This window comes from Schistocerca nitens, chromosome 8 (genome assembly GCF_023898315.1).
Source record: "Schistocerca nitens isolate TAMUIC-IGC-003100 chromosome 8, iqSchNite1.1, whole genome shotgun sequence".
Lineage (NCBI taxonomy): Eukaryota > Metazoa > Arthropoda > Insecta > Orthoptera > Acrididae > Schistocerca > Schistocerca nitens.
Window position 1 is genome coordinate 540,536,660 of NC_064621.1, and position 21,356 is coordinate 540,558,015.

The 21,356-nt window shown below is 39.1% G+C and overlaps 1 protein-coding gene across 2 annotated transcripts in view; it reads left to right on the top strand.

The window, feature by feature from the left end:
- The window catches only part of LOC126198485 (ubiquitin-protein ligase E3A), a 133,917-nt gene extending 113,148 nt beyond the window's left edge, over positions 1 to 20,769 (top strand). For both annotated transcript variants that reach the window (XM_049934854.1, XM_049934855.1), the window contains exon 12: positions 19,148 to 20,769. In XM_049934854.1, coding sequence (XP_049790811.1) covers positions 19,148 to 19,268 — 121 coding nt within the window. In that variant the 3' untranslated portion in view covers positions 19,269 to 20,769. The remainder of the gene's footprint in view (positions 1 to 19,147) is intronic.
- The last annotated feature ends 587 nt before the right edge of the window (positions 20,770 to 21,356 follow it).

A 21,356-nucleotide genomic window follows, 5' to 3' on the forward strand; every position in this document is an offset into this window, starting at 1 on the left:
GGCGGTAAAATTCCATCTGCCGTACGGTACTGCCATCTCTGGGACGTATTGACAATGAACGCGGCCTCATTTTAAAACAATGCGCATGTTTCTATCTCTTTCCAGTCCGGAGAAAAAAAATCGGAGGTCTTAGAACTTGAATGCACCTCGTATTAGCTGTTTCTTTTGTTGATTTTTCACCTAACGTACATTTTACCATCTCCGTAGTGGAAAGTTTATTAATTTTTGTGGAGCTGAGTAGGCTTCTCCACTTTGCAATATCCAACAGGTGACTAAGTAACACACTTCAATTGCTTTTTTTATTCACTCTTTTCATAATTTCTGACGATATCATTATTGTTAGTGAATCCTAAAAACCTGTAATTTCGATCATACTGCCAAAGCTATATAGCAACGGATCTGGATCGATTTTTTGTAGAAGTATTGACTATTTTCAGGACAATTTCATTGGTATCATTCTCATTACTATCATAATTACCTTTAGCAAATGAGCTTGTCATTGATTTGGAAGCAGAAAAATCAAGTTCTGCATTAGAACACTTCAGAGATTTTTCTTTTTTAAGCCATTACATCATGCTGCAATGAAGTGTTGGTAACAATTTTAAGACAAACAATTTAGATTTCTTCTTTTCAGTTCCCCTTCATCTCTCCATTCCCACTCTCCACTCGTCTCGCCTCTCCTTCCTTTCTCTTCTTTCCTCTGCAGGAGGAAAAAAGTTTAAATGACTACTTATGTTGATAATGATGTTAACAGCAAAATATAAAACTCTCACAAATCTCTTCTTAAGCAAACATACATTTCCTTTTATATGATTTCCTTAAAGAGCTGGAAGGGGTTGACTGTCTAAATGTTTTGTAGACATGGACATCGATAGACAGCAGAGTGATATGGACTGCTTTGGAAGCGGGTGCACTAGGAGATGAGTGAGAGTGGTTCTTTGAATGGCCTGCTACAATCATATTCTGTGCAGTCCTTCCTTCATTGTTGAGTATGCCGTCCGCAACGTTGCCTTCAAGTCTGATATACAGCCTTATTTGTTGTCGGTGTCACATTCTTACCAACTATTCAAATTTGCGATTGAAAACTAGGATTAAATGGTGTTTCTTTGCAGAAGCATTAGTTTTTATTGTTTTTTGAGTTACTTTGTTGGATGTTTTGAAAAAGTTTTGTGGAATCCTTGAGCGACCATGAAACCCCAGGGTTCTGTGACATGAGACACAATTTAAGAAACACTGCACTAAAGCAGTGGTCGCTGCAGTATAGAAAGGGGGAAGGGGGGGGTGTTGCTATCATTTACTTTGAAGTACTTGTGAATGAACCATTTGTGTGGGTTTCTATTCATCTTGGAACACACACACACACACACACACACACAGTTTATTACTGCTTAGTTTTTCATCTTACAAATAGATTACTTTTATTTTATGTTATGTTGCTATAAGCAGGTTTTAAATTGTAAGACATTTCCAGGGGCAGATGTGGACTCTGACCACAATCTATTGGTTATGACCTGTAGATTAAAACTGAAGAAACTGCAAAAAGGTGGGAATTTAAGGAGATGGGACCTGGATAAACTGAAAGAACCAGAGGTTGTACAGAGTTTCAGGAAGAGCATAAGGGAACAATTGACAGGAATGGGGGAAAGAAATACAGTAGAAGAAGAATGGGTAGCTTTGAGGGATGAAGTAGTGAAGGCAGCAGACGATCAAGTAGGTAAAAAGACAAGGGCTAGTATAAATCCTTGGGTAACAGAAGAAATATTGAATTTAATTGATGAAAGGAGAAAATATAAAAATGCAGTAAATGAAGCAGGCAAAAAGGAATACAAACGTCTCAAAAATGAGATCGACAGGAAGTGCAAAATGGCTAAGCAGGGATGGCTAGAGGACAAATGTAAGGATGTAGAGGCTTATCTCACTAGGGGTAAGATAGATACTGCCTACAGGAAAATTAAAGAGATCTTTGTAGAAAAGAGAACAACTTGTATGAATATCAAGAGCTCAGATGGAAACCCAGTTCTAAGCAAAGAGGAGGAAGCAGAAAGGTGGAAGGAGTATATAGAGGGTCTATACAAGGGCGATGTACTTGAGGACAATATTATGGAAATGGAAGAGGATGTGGATGAAGATGAAATGGGAGATAAGATACTGCGTGAAGAGTTTGACAGAGCACTGAAAGACCTGAGTCGAAACAAGGCCCCCGGAGTAGACAACATTCCATTGGAACTACTGATGGCCTTGGGAGAGCCAGTCCTGACAAAACTCTACCATCTGATGAGCAAGATGTATGAAACAGGCGAAATACCCTCAGACTTCAAGAATAATATAATAATTCCAATCCCAAAGAAAGCAGGTGTTGACAGATGTGAGAATTACCGAACAATCAGTTTAATAAGCCACAGCTGCAAAATACTAACACGAATTCTTTACAGACGAATGGAAAAACTAGTAGAAGCCGACCTCGGGGAAGATCAGTTTGGATTCCGTAGAAATACTGGAACACGTGAGGCAATACTGACCTTACGACTTATCTTAGAAGAAAGATTAAGGAAAGGCAAACCTACGTTTCTAGCATTTGTAGACTTAGAGAAAGCTTTTGACAATGTTGACTGGAATACTCTCTTTCAAATTCTAAAGGTGGCAGGGTAAAATACAGGGAGCGAAAGGCTATTTACAATTTGTACAGAAACCAGATGGCAATTATAAGAGTCGAGGGACATGAAAGGGAAGCAGTGGTTGGGAAGGGAGTAAGACAGGGTTGTAGCCTCTCCCCGATGTTATTCAATCTGTATATTGAGCAAGCAGTAAAGGAAACAAAAGAAAAATTCGGAGTAGGTATTAAAATCCATGGAGAAAATAAAAACTTTGAGGTTCGCCGATGACATTGTAATTGTGTCAGAGACAGCAAAGGACTTGGAAGATCAGTTGAATGGAATGGATGGTGTCTTGAAGGGAGGATATAAGATGAACGTCAACAAAAGCAAAACGAGGATAATGGAATGTAGTCGAATTAAGTCGGGTGATGTTGAGGGTATTAGATTAGGAAATGAGACACTTAAAGTAGGAAAGGAGTTTTGCTATTTGGGGAGCAAAATAACTGATGCTCGAAGTAGAGATGATATAAAATGTAGACTGGCAATGGCAAGGAAATCGTTTCTGAAGAAGAAAAATTTGTTAACATCGAGTATAGATTTAAGTGTCAGGAAGTCGTTTCTGAAAGTATTTGTATGGAGTGTAGCCATGTATGGAAGTGAAACATGGACGATAACCAGTTTGGACAAGAAGAGAATAGAAGCTTTCGAAATGTGGTGCTACAGAAGAATGCTGAAGATTAGATGGGTAGATCACATAACTAATGAGGAGGTACTGAATAGGATTGGGGAGAAGAGGAGTTTGTGGCACAACTTGACCAGAAGAAGGGATCCGTTGGTAGGGCATGTTGTGAGGCATCAAGGGATCACCAATTTAGTATTGGAGGGCAGCGTGGAGGGTAAAAATCGTAGGGGGAGACCAAGAGATGAATACACTAAGCAGATTCAGAAGGATGTAGGTTGCAGTAGGTACTGGGAGATGAAGAAGCTTGCACAGGATAGAGTAGCATGGAGAGCTGCATCAAACCAGTCTCAGGACTGAAGACCACAACAACAACAACATGTTGCTATATGCAGATTTTGCATTTCTTCAGTTGGGTTTTTTAATCATTTGTTTCACTTGTTGACAATTGCCTGTTTTTGAGATTCAGATAAATTGTGCAGAATATATTGGGAACAGATCTTTTTCATGGCTAACTGTGGATGCAAAATCAAATGTAGTGCAATCTTTGGTATGCTTAAGTGCTCAGCTTAAATCACAGAATGGCACAACAAAAAGCCTGTCGGAAAGAGAGCATCTGGCCAACAAGGCTTTTGTCAAAAATAGACCACAGGCATGCGCGAAGCAGTGGGCAAACAAGTGTACTGTAACCTACTTCCTTTGTTTTCGGACTGCATTTCCTTAGGATTCTTCCAATGAATCTCAGTCTGGCATCGGCTTTACCGACGATTAATTTTACATGGTCATTCCATTTTAAATCACTCCTAATGCCTACTCCCAGATAATTTATGGAATTAACTGCTTCCAGTTGCTGACCTGCTATATTGTAACTAAATGATAAATGATCTTTCTTTCTATGTATTCGCAGCACATTACACTTGTCTACATTGAGATTCAATTGCCATTCACTGCACCATGCGTCAATTTGTTGCAGATCCTCCTGCATTTCAGTACAATTTTCCATTGTTACAACCTCTCGATATACTACAGCGGATATACTACAGCGATATACTACAGCTTCATCCACAAAAAGCCTCATTGAACTTCCGATGTTATCCACAAGGTCATTCATATATATTGTGAATAGCAATGGTCCTACGACACTCCCCTGCGGCACACCTGAAATCACTCTTACTTTGGAAGACTTCTCTCGATTGAGAATGACATGCTGCGTTCTGTTATATAGGAACTCTTCAATCCAGTCACACAATTGGTCTGATAGTCCATATGCTCTTACTTTGTTCATTAAACGACTGTGGGGAACTGTATCAGACACCTTGCGGAAGTCAAGAAACATGGCATCTACCTGGGAACCCGTGTCTGTGGCCCTTTGAGTCTCGTGGACGAATAGCGCGAGCTGGGTTTCACTCGATTGTCTTTTTTGAAACCCATGCTGATTCCTACAGAGTAGATTTCTAGTCTCCAGAAAAGTCATTATACTTGAACATAATACGTGTCCCAAAATTCTACAACTGATCGGCGTTAGAGATATAGGTCTATAGTTCTGCACATCTGTTCGATGTCCCTTCTTGAAAACTGGGATGACCTGTGCCCTTTTCCAATCCTTTGGAATGCTACACTCTTCTAGCGACCTACGGTACACCGCTGCAAGAAGTGGGCCAAGTTCCTTTGCGTACTCTATGTAAAATCGAACTGGTATCCCATCAGGTCCAGCGGCCTTCTCTCTTTTGAGCGATTTTAATTTTTTTTCTATCCCTCTGTCATCTATTACGATATATACCGTTTTGTCATCTGTGCAACAGTCTAGAGAAGGAACTACGGTGCAGTCTTCCTCTGTGAAACAGCTTTGGAAAAAGACATTTGATATTTCGGCAATTAGTCTGTTCTCCTCTGTTTCAGTACCTTTTTGGTCACAGAGTGTCTGGACATTTTGTTTTGATCCACCTACCCCTTTGACATAAGACCAAAATTTCTTAGGATTTTCTGCCAAGTCAGTACATAGAACTTTACTTTCAAATTCGTTGAACGCCTCTCGCATAGCCCTCCTCACACTACATTTCGCTTCGTGTAATTTTTGTTTGTCTGCAAGGCTTTGGCTATGTTTATGTTTGCTGCGAAGTTCCCTTTGCTTCCGTAGCAGTTTTCTAACTCGGTTGTTGTACCTCGGTGGCTCTTTTCCATCTCTTACAATTTTGCTTGGTACATGCTCATCTAATGCATATTGTACGATGGTTTTGAACTTTGTCTACTGATCCTTAACACTATCTGTACTTGAGATAAAACTTTAGTGTTTAGCTGTCAAGTACTCTGACATCTGCTTTTTGTCACTTTTGCTAAACAGAAAAATCTTCGTACCTTTTTTAATATTTCTATTTACGGCTGAAATCACCAATTGCTGATTCCCTGTTCTGCTTTAACTCTTTCAAATAGTTTGGGTCTGTTTGTCACCAGAAGGTCTAATATGTTATCGCCGCGATTCTGTTCTCTGTTTAACTGCTCAAGGTAGTTTTCAGATAATGCACTTAAAAAAATTTCACTGGATTCTTTGTCCCTGCCACCCGTTATAAACGTTTGTGTCTCCCAGTCTGTATCTGGTGAATTAAAATCTCCACCCAAAACTATAACATGGTCGGGAAATCTACTCGAAATATTTTCCAAATTTTCCTTCAGGTGTTTTACCACAACAACTGCTGAGCCAAGGGGCCTATAGAGACATCCAGTTATAATGTTTGAGTCTGCTTTAACCGTGACCTTCACCCAAATTATTTCCCATTTCGGATCTCCGTCAATTTCCTTCGATACTATTGCACTTTTTATCACTATAACATGCCTCCCCCTTCACCGTCCAGCCTCTCTCTGCAGTATACATTCCAATGTGAGTATTAGAATTTCATTACTGTTCACATTGGTTTCAGCCAACTTTCCGCCCCTAGTACTAATGTGGGCATTGTGGCCATTTATTCATGAGAGCAGTTGTGGGACCTTTCTATGGACACTCCTCCAGTTTACTACTATCACATTAATATTGTCATTCCCTGTTGCGTTTTGCCTACTGCTACCTTGTCGCATCTCAGGAGGCATCTTGTCGGGCCTAGGGAATTCTCTAACCTAAAAAACTCACGTGCACTCCACACGCATTCTGCTACCCTTGTAGCCGCTTCCTCTTGTAGCCACTTCCTGTGTGTAGTGCACACCTGACCTATTCAGGGGGACCCTACATTTCTCCACCCGATAGCGGAGGTCGAGAAATTTGCACCCCAGATCTCCGCAGAATTGTCTCAGCCTCTTGTTTAAGCCTTCCACTCAGCTTCAAACCACAGGACCCTGATCGGTTCTGGGAACGACACTACAAATAGTTGGCTCCGATTCCAACCCGCAAACGAGGCTTTCCGCCTTCACCAACTCTGCCAACTGCCTGTATGAACTGAGGATGACCTCTCAACCCAGACGGCAGGAGACATTGGTGCCGACATGAGCAACAGTTTGCAGTCAGGTGCACCCAGTGCTCTCTATCGCTCCCGGCAAGCAGACAGAGTGAACACTGGCCTTCTTCCCCGACCTTTCCGCTATTTCCCTAAGGGGCTCCATCACCTGGAGCTCCCAATCACTAATAAACCCCTCCCACGTGTACCTGCTCGGACCTTGCTGAAGGAGTGGTCACATGTCCACTCACAGGCAGAGTGGGTGATGTCATGTGGCCAGCCTCCACATTGACATTCCGCCTCGTGTGATGCGAACGCCGTTGAACCCGCCACTCCACTTGGGGTGGCCCAACCGCGCCCGGTACCCGCAAAGATGTCTCGACAGCAGGGACTGTGGGTGAAGCATGTAACACCTGGGGCGTACCAGGCAACGCACCAGACTCCCCACTGCCGCTACACTCCGTGGCAGCAGCCTGAAGATGGCTGATTGTGGCCATCAGCATGCTCAGCTGTTCGTGAACAGTGGCCAGCTCCTCGTGTGTCCCTACACAGCAGTCATACATCCTATCCATCCTAAGAAATCAACAATTTAATGTAGAGAGTTGAGTAATAAACTTTTAACTAGACTGCTAATTCACTAAAGGCGGCTGATAGCTGACTAAACTGTGGTTACTATAAACTTCATGTTGGAAAAATGTTTTTTAGAAATTCATCATTATTGTATATTTTTATCATCATTTGTTGACAGAATCCTAATCGTTACCACAATCAATGTCCTTCAATTGTTGCACCATTTGTAGTTTGTATGGATGAAATTTTAAATCAAGATGAAGAATTCTGGGAACACACTCCTGGGACATTCCAACCACTGCTGCTTGCTTACTAATTGAACACCGTGGGGCTCCGTAAGACAGACTCGCGTACAACATCAATTTTTGCTGGAGAACGCACACTTCTTGGTCGTCCTGTTGGTTTCTTCTTGAGGGCAGATCCAGTCTCTTCAGAGCTATTAATCCAACATTTTATCAAGTGCTTCAACAGAATGCCATCATGACATTGTAAATTATAAAAACGTCGAAACTCCCTCTGCGCCGCTACCAAACTATCATTGTTTTTATAAAAAAAAAAAAAAAAGGCTAACACGCGCTGTTGTCCGTTCCACTGACCCATGATAACTGAAATGGCAGACTGTTTACTCGCTAACTGTCATGAACCTACAGTTCTACCACCTGCCTATTGGTGCCACTACTCATATCAAACATTCCTGTTATTCTGTGTCACCCTGTACATTCAGGAGCGACCTCCTGACACTTAAATCTATACTTTATGTTAACAAATTTCTCTTCTTCAGAAATGGTTTCCTTGCCATAGCCAGTCTACATTTTATATCCTCTCTACCTCGACCATCATCAGTTATTTTGTTGCCCAAGTAACAAAACTCATCTACTACTTTATGTCTCATTTCGTAATCTAATACCTTCATAATCACCTGACTTAATTCAACTGCACTATATTATCCCCATTTGTTGATGTTCATGTTATATCCTACTTTCAAGGCACTGTCCATTCCGTTCAGCTGCTTTTCCAGGTCCTTTGCTGTCTCTGACAGAATTACAATGTCATCAGCAAACCTCAGAGTTTTTATTTCTTCTCCATGGATTTCAATTCCTACTCCAAATTTTTCTTTTGTTTCCTTTACTGCTTGCTCAATATACAGATTGAATAACATTGGGGATAGGCTACAACCCATGTGTCACTCCCTTCTCAACCACTGCTTTCCATTCATGCCCCTCAGCTTTTATAACTGCCATCTGGTTTCTGTACGAATTGTAAATAGCCTTTTGCTCCCTGTATTTTACCCCTGCTACATTCAGAATTGCAGAGAGTGTTTTCCAGTCAACATTGCTAAAAACTTTCTCTAAGTCTACAAATGCTAGTGACATAGGTTTGCCTTTCCTTGACCTATCTTCTAAGATAAGTTGTAGGATCTGTATTACCTTACATGTTCCAATATTTCTACAGAATGCAAACTGATCTTCCCCGAGGTTGGCTTCTACCAGTTTTTCCATTTGTCTGTAAAGAGTTTGTGTTAGTAGTTTGCAACTGTGACTTATTAAACAGTTAGTTCAACACCTGCTTTCTTTTGGATTGGTATTTTTATATTCTTCTTGAAGTCTGAGGGTATTTCGCCTGTCTCATACATCTTGCTCAGCAGATGGATGAGTTTTGTCATGGCTGGCTCTCCCAAGGCTATCAGTAGTCTTAATGGAATGTTGTCTGCTCCCAGGGCCCTGTTTCAACTTAGATCATCCAGTGCTCTGTCAAACTCTTCACTCAGTATCGTATCTCCTGTTTCACCTTCATCTACGTCCTCTTCCATTTCCGTAATATTGCCTTCAGGTACATTGCGCTTGTATAGACCCTATATATACTCCTTCCGCATTTGTTTTCCCTTCTTTGGTTTTAACTGGTTTTCTAACTGAGCTCTTGATATTCGTACAGGTGGTTATCTTTTCTCCAAAGGTCTCTTTAATTTTTACCAGTCTGGATTTGGAACACTGCGACTGTCTTGTTAAAGTTTTCAGGAATTACTGCAACCAATCGCCATTTTTTCTTCAATTTTTATTTATTCATGACCGGTTTCGAATTGCCTGGTGATTTATCATCAGATGATACCATTTAGTTTGGAGTATTGTGGGGGTTGTGCATCTGTGGCGAATATAGAGACGGAAAAGTGAGCACTGTATGTGGGAAGAATATTGTGGGAAGATTGTAAGATTAATTTGATGGTATTATTCACTGTTTTTATTCTTGTGGCAGGCACTGCTCTGGAAAACATAATGTATGCTTTCCAGTATCATTAAATGTCAAGTGAAACAGGCAATTTTTCACCGATGGTGACTCCCACATACTTTACAAAATATAAACAAACCAAAGAGTGTGGCTGTTGTTGTCTCCAAAGAGTTTTGTGGAGACAGAGAGTTTCTTTGTTAATTTTTAGTTTTGTGCAGCATTCGTAATGAAATATATATTTATGACATTACTTCCTATATAATAATTAGTATTATGTTTTCACATTGGAAAATTTTCTTATGCTATTTACAACACTGTTTAGGACAATATTTCTGGTAGTGAAGTTATGTTTGGCATGTTTCTCATTGCTCAATAACGAGGATAGTGTACATATGGGGAGAGGAGGGGGGAAGGGAAAAGAGGGAGGGGGGAAAGGGGTGGGAGAGGGAGGGGAGAGAAGAAAATTTTGTGTGTGTGTGTGTGTGTGTGTGTGTGTGTGTGTGTGTAAGAGAGAGAGGTGTTTAGGTGTGGTATGAGTGAGGTTGGAATGGGTATGGGAGTGGATGAGTACAGTATTTATTAGTTTTTCAAATTTAAGGACTCTTTAAAATTTTAGATGAATGGGTTATTTGCTAAATCAATTTGTTCATTTAAGATGGTGTGGGGTTTTTTATTGTTAAGCATGAAAATTTCAAGTTGTTCGAAGAGGTCTATTTTTATTCTTTTTGTCTACAATGTGTAGAATGTGGAGGTTGGTTTTTATATCTGTGATTGAATGACTATTTTGGGCTAGAAGGGCTGCAAAAGTGGATTTATTTAAATTATTCAAACGGAGTGTGTCAGTGTGCTCTTTCTATCGGATTTCAAAATTTCTTCCTGTCTCTCCTATGTAGTAGCAAGAACAGCTGTCACAAGTTAATTTGTATGTACCTGATTTGTGATATCGTTGGCTGGTTGTTTTAATGTTGTGAATTGTTTTGTTTTGTATTTTGCTGTTTGTGTGGAAACTGATTTTGACTTTGTGTGTTTTGAATAGTCTTGCAAGTTGGTATGATATATTACCAAGGAAAGGCATACAGACATATTTAGTTTCTTCTGGTGCTGAGGAAAGGTTTGTTGATGGTTTTTGCTTAGTTTTCATCTTTGCATCTAGTTTGTCAACTATGGTTGGGTCATAAGCATTGTTGTGGGCTATTGTTTTTAAAATGTTTAGTTCCTTAGTTTTTACAGCAGGTTCAGCATGAATTTTGTTTACACAGTTGAGTGTTGATCTGAAAAACGCTAGTTTATGCTGATTTGGGTGGCATGATGTATTGTTTATAGCAACATCTGTTATGGTGGGTTTCCTGTAAATTTTGAATTTGTGTTTGGAGTTGTGACATGTTATGTTTAAGTCAAGAAAATTAATTCCCTGTTTTGTTTGGTGTTCAACTGTAAACCGTATTGTGGGATGTATATTATTTAGTTTAGAGGCTAAGTTTTCTATATCAGTTGTTGTTCCATTGTATAGTATCAATGTGTCATCAACATAGCGTCTATAATAAATTACTTTCTTTTTCCGTTGGATTATCTTTAAAGAATTTGTTTTACAGATCATTAATATAGATGTCAGCTAGTAGGCCAGCTAAACTACTGCCCATTGCTAAACCGTCTTTCTGAATATAGATTTTATTATTAAAAGAAAAGTAATTGTAAGACAACACTAACCCAAGCAAATCCATCAGTTCATAGATTTCTATGTTACTTAGCTTTTTATGATGTAATAAGTTGTTTTTGATTATGTGGAATGTTTCTGTTGTAGGCATGTTGGTGTACAGGTTTACTATGTTGAAGGATGTAAATTGTGCTGTTGTGGGAATAGTGATATCTTTTATGCTGTTAATTAGTTCATAGCTGTTCTCTGTGGAGTAGTTATTTGTGAATGTGTAGGATTTACTGAGAATTTCATGAAGTTTTTTGGTTTTTTGTGTCCAGGACTGTGTATTGAGTTGACTGTTGGGCGTAGTGGGTGGCCTTGTTTATGAACCTTGGATTGTGATCTGAGCTTTGGAGCTGTTCGGTTTATTATTATGCAGTGTTTGGCTTCAGAAGTTGTTAGGAGGAAGTTGCAGTTCTTTAAGAGGTTTTTTATTTTGTTTTGGTATTTTGGGGTAGGCTCAAGATTCTAGTTCAGTTATGTTGGTATTTTTAAAAAATTCTGATGTTTTGTTAATGTACTCTGATTCATACATTATTACAGCTGCATTACTTTTGTCAGCCTTAACCACAAGAGCATTATTATCAACTAGGTTTTTTTAAATTTGTTTTAATGTTGTAGTCTCATTACGAGTAGTATTGTGGAGTTTTTTTGTTTTCATGTTTTTCTTTATTTTATTTGCTTCATGTGCTAGAGCATTGTGGTCATTTTGATTTAGGCTACCTTTGTGTCAGTTATTACGTCTTTGACAGTGTTTTCATCAAGTTTGGTGGAAATATTGTGATTTAGCCCTTTATTTAGCAAATTTAGTTCTGTGTTGTTGAAATTAATGTTTGTTGTGTTAGCACCCTCCCAGAAAAATTATGATTTTCATCAGGTAAGTTGGGGTAGCAGTTGGTGGATTTTTTTGGCAAAGAGGTTTGAGAGCTTTTTCTTTTGTTTGTATGAAATTTTCAACATTCCTTTACCCACAGATTGTTGAACTAACTCTGTGAACGTTACATTTTGGGACAGCATAAGGTGATTGCTTAACTCTTAAGTGCAGCCTGTAGATGTCTTTATTGAGTAAGTCTTTTGGTTTATAATGAGACCTAATTTCATTTTTGATTCATGTGACTTTTGGCTGCCTAAGCTGATTTACTCTGGTCATTGATTACAACTTTGACATAATTAGGAATAATGTTTTCTAATATGCACTGCTTATTGAATTTAATAGCAAGAATAGTTTTCATCAACTTCAGTTTACACTTTCTGTATGTATTCATTGTTCCTTTTACCTGGTTAGGTAGTGAAATAAAACTTCATTCATTCTGGGTTTGGAATACTGTACTCCTCCACTCCCATACTCATTCCCAACCTCGCTCATATCACACCAAAACACCATTCTCTCTACCTCTCTTTTTACACACACACACACACACACACACACAAATCTTTTCTCCCTCTCCCTCCCTTTCAACCCTTTCATTCCTCCCTCCCTCTTTTCCCTCCCTCCTCTCCCCATATGTAGACTATCCTCTTTATTGAGCAATGAGAAACATGCCAAACACAAGTTCACTACCAGAAACATTGTCCTAAACACTGTGTTGTAAATTTCTACATCTACATGATTACTCTACAGTTCACATTTAAGTGCTTGGTAGAGGGTTCATCGAACCACAATCATACTGAAACTTCCTGGCAGATTAAAACTGTGTGCCCGACCGAGACTCAAACTCGGGACCTTTGCCTTTCGCGGGCAAGTGCTCTACCATCTGAGCTACCGAAGCACGACTCACGCCCAGCCTCACAGCTTTACTTCTGCCAGTATCTCGTCTCCTACCTTCCAAACTTTACAGAAGCTCTCCTGCGAACCTGCAGAACTAGCAAAGGTCCAGAGTTCGAGTCTCGGTCGGGCACACAGTTTTAATCTGCCAGGAAGTTTCATATCAGCGCACACTCCGCTGCAGAGTGAAAATCTCATTCCACAATCATACTATCTCTCTACCATTCCACTCCCGAACAGCGCGCGGGAAAAACGAATACCTAAACATTTCTGTTTGAGCTCTGATTTCTCTTATTTTATTTTGATGATCATTCCTATCTATGTAGGTTGGTTTCAACAAAATATTTTCGCATTCGGAAGAGAAAGTTTGTGACTGAAATTTCGTAAATAGATCTCGCCGTGACGAAAAACGTCTTTGCTTTAATGACTTCCATCCCAACCCGCGTATCATATCTGCCACACTGTCTCCCCTATTATGTGATAATACTAAATGAGCTGCCCTTTTTTGCACCCTTTCGATGTACTCCGTCAATCCCACCTGGTAAGGATCCCACACCGCGCAGAAATATTCTAACAGAGGACGAACAAGTGTAGTGTAAGCTGTCTCTTTAGTGGACTTGTTGCATCTTCTAAGTGTCCTGCCAATGAAACGCAACCTTTGGCTTGCCTTCCCCACAATATTATCTATGTGGTCTTTCCAACTGAAGTTGTTCGTAATTTACCCAGGTACTTAGTTGAATTGACAGCCTTGAGAATTGTACTATTTATCGAGTAATCGAATTCCAACGGATTTCTTTTGGAGCCCATGTGGATCACCTCACACTTTTCGTTATTTAGCATCAACTGCCACCTGCCACACCATACAGCAATCTTTTCTAAATCGCTTTGCAACTGATACTGGTCTTCGGATGACCTTACTAGACTGTAAATTACAGCATCATCTGCGAAGAACCTAAGAGAACTGCTTAGATTGTCACCCAGGTCATTTATATAGATCAGGAACAGCAGAGGTCCCAGGACGCTTCCCTGGGGAACACCTGATATCACTTCAGTTTTACTCGATGATTTGCAGTCTATTACTACGAACTGCGACCTTCCTGACAGGAAATCACGAATCCAGTCACACAACTGAGACGATACCCCCTAGGCCCACAGCTTGATTAGAAGTCGCTTGTGAGGAACGGTGTCAAAAGCTTTCCGGAAATCTAGAAATACGGAATCAACTTGAGATCCCCTGTCGATAGCGGCCATTACTTCGTGCGAATAAAGAGCTAGCTGCGTTGCACAAGAACGATGTTTTCTGAAACCATGCTGATTACGTATCAATAGATCGTTCCCTTTGAGGTGATTCATAATGTTTGAATACAGTATATGCTCCGAAACCCTACTGCAAACCGACGTCAATGGTATAGGTCTGTAGTTCGATGGATTACTCCTACTACCCTTCTTAAACACTGGTGTGACCTGCGCAATTTTCCAATCTGTAGGTACAGATCTATCGGTGAGCGAGCGGTTGTATATGATTGCTAAGTAGGGAGCTATTGTATCAGTGTAATCTGAAAGGAACCTAATCTGTATACAATCTGGACCTGAAGACTTGCCCGTATCAAGCGATTTGAGTTGCTTCGCAACCCCTAAGGTATCTGCTTCTAAGAAACTCATGCTAGCAGCTGTTTATGTTTCAAATTCTGGAATATTCCATTCGTCTTCCCTGGTGAAGGAATTTCGGAAAACTGCGTTCAGTAACTCTGCTTTAGCGGCACAGTCGTCGGTAACAGTACCATCGGCACTGCGCAGCTAAGGTATTGACTGCGTCTTGCCGCTTGTGTACTTTACATACGAGCAGAATTTCTTCGGATTTTCTACCAAATTTTGAGCCAATGTTTCGATGTGGAACCTATTAAAGGCATCTCGCATTGAAGTCCGTGCCAAATTTCGCGCATCTGTAAATTTTAGCCAATCTTCGGGATTTCGCATTCTTCTGAACTTCAGATGCTTTTTCTGTTGCCTCTGCAACAGAGTTCGGACCTGTTTTGTGTACCATGGGGTATCAGTTCCATCTCTTACCTATTTATGAGGTATGAATCTCTCAATTGCTGTTGTTACTATATCTTTGAATTTGAGCCACAATACTCCAAACTAAATGGTATCATCTGATAATGAATCACCAGGCGATTTGAAACCGGTCATGAATAAATAAAAATTGAAGAAAAATTTGCGATTTGTAAATAGCATAAGAAAATTTTGCAATGTAAAAATGTATTACTAATTTTATAAAGGAAGTAATGTAATAAATATATATTTTGCTATGAATGTCACACAAAACAAAAAATTAACAAAGAAACACTCTGTCTCCACAAAACTCTTTGGAGACAACAACAGCCACACTCTTTTGTTTGTTTATATTTTGTAAAGTATGTGGGAGTCACCATCGGTGAAAAATTGCCTGTTTCACTTGACATTTAATGATACTGGAAAGCATACATTGTTTTCCAGAGCAGTGCCTGCCACAAGAATAAAAACAGTGAATAATACCATCAAATTAACTTACAATCTTCCCACAATATTCTTCCCACATACAGTGCTCACTTTTCTGTCTCTATATTCGCCACAGATGCACAACCCCCACAATACTCCAAACTAAATGGTATCATCTGATGATAAATCACCAGGCAATTCGAAACTGGTCATGAATAAATAAAAATTGAAGAAAAAATGGCGATTGGTTGCAGTAATTCCTGAAGTCCCTTTAATATTCCTGTAAGCAGTATCTATCTTACCCCTAGTGTTACATGCTTCTACATCCTTACATTTGTCCTCTAGCCATCCCTGCTTAACCATTTTGCACTTCCTGTCGATCTCATTTTTGAGGCTTTGTATTCCATTTTACCTGCTTCATTTACTACATATTTATATTTTCTCCTTTCATCAATTAAATTCAATATCACTTCTGTGACCGAAGGATTATTACTAGCCTTTGCCTTTTTACCTACTTAATCCTCTGCTCCCTTCACTATTTCATCTCCCAAAGCTACCTATTCTTCTTCCGTTGTATTTCTTTCCCCTGTTCTTGTCAGTCGTTCCCTGATCTCTACAGTGTCTGGTTCTTTCAGTTTATCCAAGTCCCATCTCCTTAAATTCCTACCTTTTTACAGTTTCTTCAGTTTTAATCTACAGTTCATAACCAATGAATTGTGGTCAGAGTCCACATCTGCCTCTGGAAATGTCTTGCAATTTAAAACCTGGTTCTTAAATCTCTGTCTTACCATTATATAACCTATATGAAACCTTCCAGTGTCTCCAGGTCTCTTCCACGTATTCAACTTTCTTTCACGATTCTTAAACCAAGTGCTAGCTATGATTTGGTTGTGCTCTGTGTAAAATTTTACCAGACGACTTACTGTTTTGTTCCTTACCTCCGTCCATATTCATCTACTATTTTTCATTCTCTTCCTTTTCATACTATCGATTTACAGCCCCCCATGACTATTAAATTTTCGTCTCCTTAACTATCTGAATAATTTCTTTTATTGCATCATACATTTCTTCAATCGCTTTCATCATCTGCGGAGCTAGTTGGCATATAAACTTGTACTAGTGTGGCAGCCGTGGGCTGAAGGGATTACACTGAAGGTAGTTGGTAAAGTGTTATTCTTCTACAGTTTATGAAACTTTTGTGTAGAACTAACATCTGTACTTGAAGCTGCACTTTCATACAAAATTTTCTGGGAAAGCTTTTCTCAGTATCAGGAGGAGCAGTAACAGTTGCAGTTGACTATGAACTTTAAATGACTCTGTCCTATTGTTGCAGCAAATGAAAATTCAGTAGTAGAGTTTCACAGGAGAAAATGAATTTTGAGAAGAGAAATTTGAAGCAAAAAAAGAAATTTTAAGTCTGGTTGACGTTCTTGAAACAGTACTTGTTGGTGGAAATAAGGAAGTGCTTACGTGTTAGAAACATTCCTGCAAGTGACATATTTCTACATTAATTCCTTTTTCTACATAAAATGGATATTTATATGATGATGCAAATAATCACTTGTAGACAATATAATGTAAATGGATAGATAAAAAATGTACTCACCAAGCGAAGGCAGGAGAACACACACGCACACACAAAAAGGTTTAACTTTTACAAGCTGTTGGAGCCAGTGGCTCCTTCTTCTGGCAGAAGAATTGAACGGGAAGGAAAAGTGGTGAAGGAAAAGGAATGGAGAGGTTTAGGGAGAACTCTAGGCAAGGGTTACTTACTAGATGGGATAAGAAGGAAAGACTGATTCAGCCTGACTGAGCTTTCAGCAAAAGCCACCTTCAGAAGGGAAACACACATTCACACAAACGAGCACGCCATACACTCGCACGACTACTACCTCCAACAACTCCAGCTAGAATGCAGTTGTGTTGAACGGAAGCAGCAATCCAGATTGGGGCAGGGAAGGGGAAAGGATTGTGTGTGATGACGAGCAGAGAAGGGAAGAAAACAGGTGGGTGCTGTGGCCTAGCAGTGCACAGTGAGACTGAGGGGATATGAACTGGATGGAGGTTATAGGACGGAAGGGGTGGAAACTGTTGGGTGGTTACCATGGGTTGTGCCGGGGATGACTTTGGGAGCAGAGAATGTGTTGTAAGGATAACTCCCATCTGCACAGTTCAGAAAAGCTGATGGTAGAGGAAAGGGTCTAGTTAGCCTGGGTTGTGAAGCAGCTGTTGAAACCAGCCATGTTATGTTCAGCTGCATGTTGTGCCATAGACTGGTCCACTTTGCTCTTTGCTACAATTTGGCGATGGCCATTTGTCCTAGTGGACAGCTGGCTGATAGTCGTACCAATTTAAAAAAATCTATGTAATGATTACAACAGAGCTGGTATATGACATGGCTGCTTTCACAGGCGCCCCAGCCTCTGATGGTGTAGGATAAGCCTGTGACAGGACCGGAATAGGAATGCTGGATGGGTGGGTAGAGTAGGTCTTGCACCTGGGTTTTGCACAGAGGCATGATCCCTGTGATTTAATCATATTGGACTCTTTAAAGTGCTACTTTCCTTCTTCCAGTCAACACTTCTTTGCCATCAATCCTTCCAGCCGAAGCCAGCATAATCCCAACACTGAACCATGTCTCTCCCAGTTCACATCACAGTTCAACCATGATCCCCCCCCTCTACCATCGCTGGTCAGCTCCAACTCTGTCTTGCGATCCTTCCCCAGGTCCATTCCTAATGAGATCAACCTTTTGTGAAAGGTAGGGCAGCTATACATTGCCTCAAAACAGATCCTGCCCTAATAATCCTATCTGCTGACTCCTCTACCTATAAACTCTGCCGTAGTGATCCCACCCAGAGTCTGCAGCTCAGTATGACATATCTAAGGTAAGTAGCAGTCTATCCTTATCATAATATTGTTGATATTCCAACCTGGAATTTCCAGTGTTTCTATTTGCATCATGAGATAAAACAATTTGAATATCATAAACTTTATTGGGAAAGTGTTGTTTGGTAAACAATAGGCCCGTGCCCAAATGGCAGATGTTTTGTGAAATTCAAGGTAGCTTATTGAGTCAGCCTTAAAGGTAATCATGCCTACTGTAGTTTTCATACTCATTTTTTAAAATCTTAATATTACTTATCTGGAAATGAATGGCTCAGACTACATCAGAACACATCAAACACACAGGGAATGGGCATTGCCTATTTTCAATGAGAAGTAAAGAAGTATTGCCAAGTTTTTCAGTCTCACATTTGGAATTTTAGATGTTAAATGGCATCTGGTCATGCACACAGAAGACACTAAACTACATCCCATGAATGTGAAATGTTTTCTTAACCAAAACTTTAGTAAGCCGTGATGGGCACCAGTTACATTATTTAAATCCTTTTTATTGTGAAGAGGAAGGAAGAAAAATAGTGATGCCTAAAGTTTAGTTACGATGTTGCTGAATAAAGCCCAAGCCTATTGTAAAATAAATAAATTGTGAAGAGTATTTGTGCTGAGGAACTAGGAAAGGTCAGTCTTGTAACTTAGAGTGATGAAGTTGGTATGTCAGCTGCTAGGGACATTGTAGAAAGTAAGAAGATACATTAACATTGTTGTCAGCGCCCCTGCTGCATTCTGTTATTGACTAATAATTCTACTAGCATTGTTTGAGATATGCAACTCATGCTCTTTACATTCCCATTATTCATTAGTGTCTTATAATTTCAGGTTACCTACAGCTCATACGTGTTTCAACGTTCTTTTGCTTCCTGAGTATGAGACAAAGGAAAAGTTAAATGATAGACTTATGAAGGCAATAAAGTATTCCAAAGGATTTGGAATGTTGTAACCCACTTCGCTTTGCTCCTAAAATTTAGGAAACAAATTACTTTGAAGTTCCCATCATGTCTAAAGATTGTGGAATTTGTTAATAAACTCCTGTGAAAATGAAAATTTTTGGTGCAATTTAGCAGTGGATGAAATATGGTGCAAAATGAGCTGCTCATTAGTGTTACATAAGTGTGTAATAACAATTTGTTCTGTTACCACTCCCTCTTGCCTCTGGGCTGTTAGTCCAGTGATGAATGTAAACTGATTTGTTAAATATCAGTGACAGTTTCCTGATGGTGTTTAGTTACAAAATTATTAATACTACTGACAGTGTCTAAATATGGAGGTATCTGCAAAATACTACTGTAATTGACTTTGTACAAAGTGCTAAGAATATTGTCATCTTCAGTGAAGCTTTTATGAACATGGGGAGGAAGGATGAGGTGCCTGTTTAGTGTGTTTGTATGAATGAAATTCACAGTGTATGATTCATTTTGTGTGTGATGACTAATTAATTTGTCTCTTGTACATTTTCCAAAATTTTGAGGCAGCTATTCTGTTTCCCTCCAGAAAAGTGCAAAAAAGGAATGACTTCATATCCTTACAAATTTGCTTCATATCTGGTGCACATACACACACAAACTAATCTATTACCTGTCATGTTTACACATAAAGTTTCCAATTTTTGAAATGAGGATAGTGGACAATTGAATGAAATTATAAAAATAAAATATTTTTGTGAAGAAATGCTTATTTTAAGTGTGTACATTTAAAGATGAAACTTTTTCAATATATGTACAGTGAGATGTTAAAACCTACATTTAGTGTAAACTTATTTTTAATAAACAATGTTGCCTGGTAAATACAATTTTAGAAATGAAATGACCATTTCCAAGAATTCTGATGTGGTCCTACAAAGAGACTGATAGTTTACTGCTCTCATGTTGATTTAGATAAGTCAACAACAAGAATGTTTCTGTAATAAATAATTTTTGAACTATTTATAATAAGTTTTGATACAGTAAACTAGATATTTTATTCATCATATTTAATTATTTTGAAACAGGGCTGTGCTCATTTGTAAATAATTTTTCATTTGTAATAAATAGATTTAAACTTTCATTCAAATTTTTCCAACCTACATTGTTGCAACAGGAATGTTTAAAGTTATACTATTCTCAGTTTTCCTTTTTCCTTGTGCTCAAATTTCACAAAGTGAGAATTACTGGTAGTATTTGACCTTTTTTACTATCTTTATTGGTTTGCATTCTATGAGAAATGCTATTTTATTTGATATAGTAGTATGTTACTGTCAGTCCTGGACTATTATTTCATTCTGTTTCTTGTATTTGTAATTTGCTTTCATTTCAGTCTTCATTGTGTAAAATAGCTGAAGCATTGTGACATCCTCAAACTACTTTCAATTTATGAATTCTAATCTTTATGTAAAAGTTAGATTGTTAATGTACATTTGATTTGTGAGAAGCATGTAAAGCTGTTAATAAATCTTGTAGAAATGGTTTATTTATTTTTACTGATGTGTGTGTTATAAAGGAGCAATATCTTAATCAATTGGCTACACAATTTTATGCACATGACACAAGCAACTTTTATAGGTATCAGGTATCACTTACACTGGTAATTCCTGAAGCTTGGTGCATCTTAAATTACAAATAGAAATGTTGGGATATGCTCACAGGCTTATTTATATCTAGATGTGCAACAGATTAACATGATAGGATAATTGATTTCCATAATCATTTGCGGGGGTGGGGGAGGATTACAGTTGCAAATCCTGCTGTCATAAACTGTCAAGGCACCTTTTTAATACGGAAAAATTAGAAGTGACACTATTTGGCAAGAAATTGATAACTCGAGCAGATTTGGACATCAACTCTATCTAGAAGGGAAAGACAACGAAAGATGTAGAAAAATAAAACAGAGTGAAGCAAAATGTAGTTACAGTTAAGAAATTAACATAAAATAAGGCCAGGTGGGTGACGAGAATCAAGGACATGTTGTAGTGCTAGTTCCCACCTGCGTAGTTCTGAGAAGCTGGTGTCTGGGGGAAGAATCCAGATGGTGCCTGTGGTGAAAGTAGTACTGA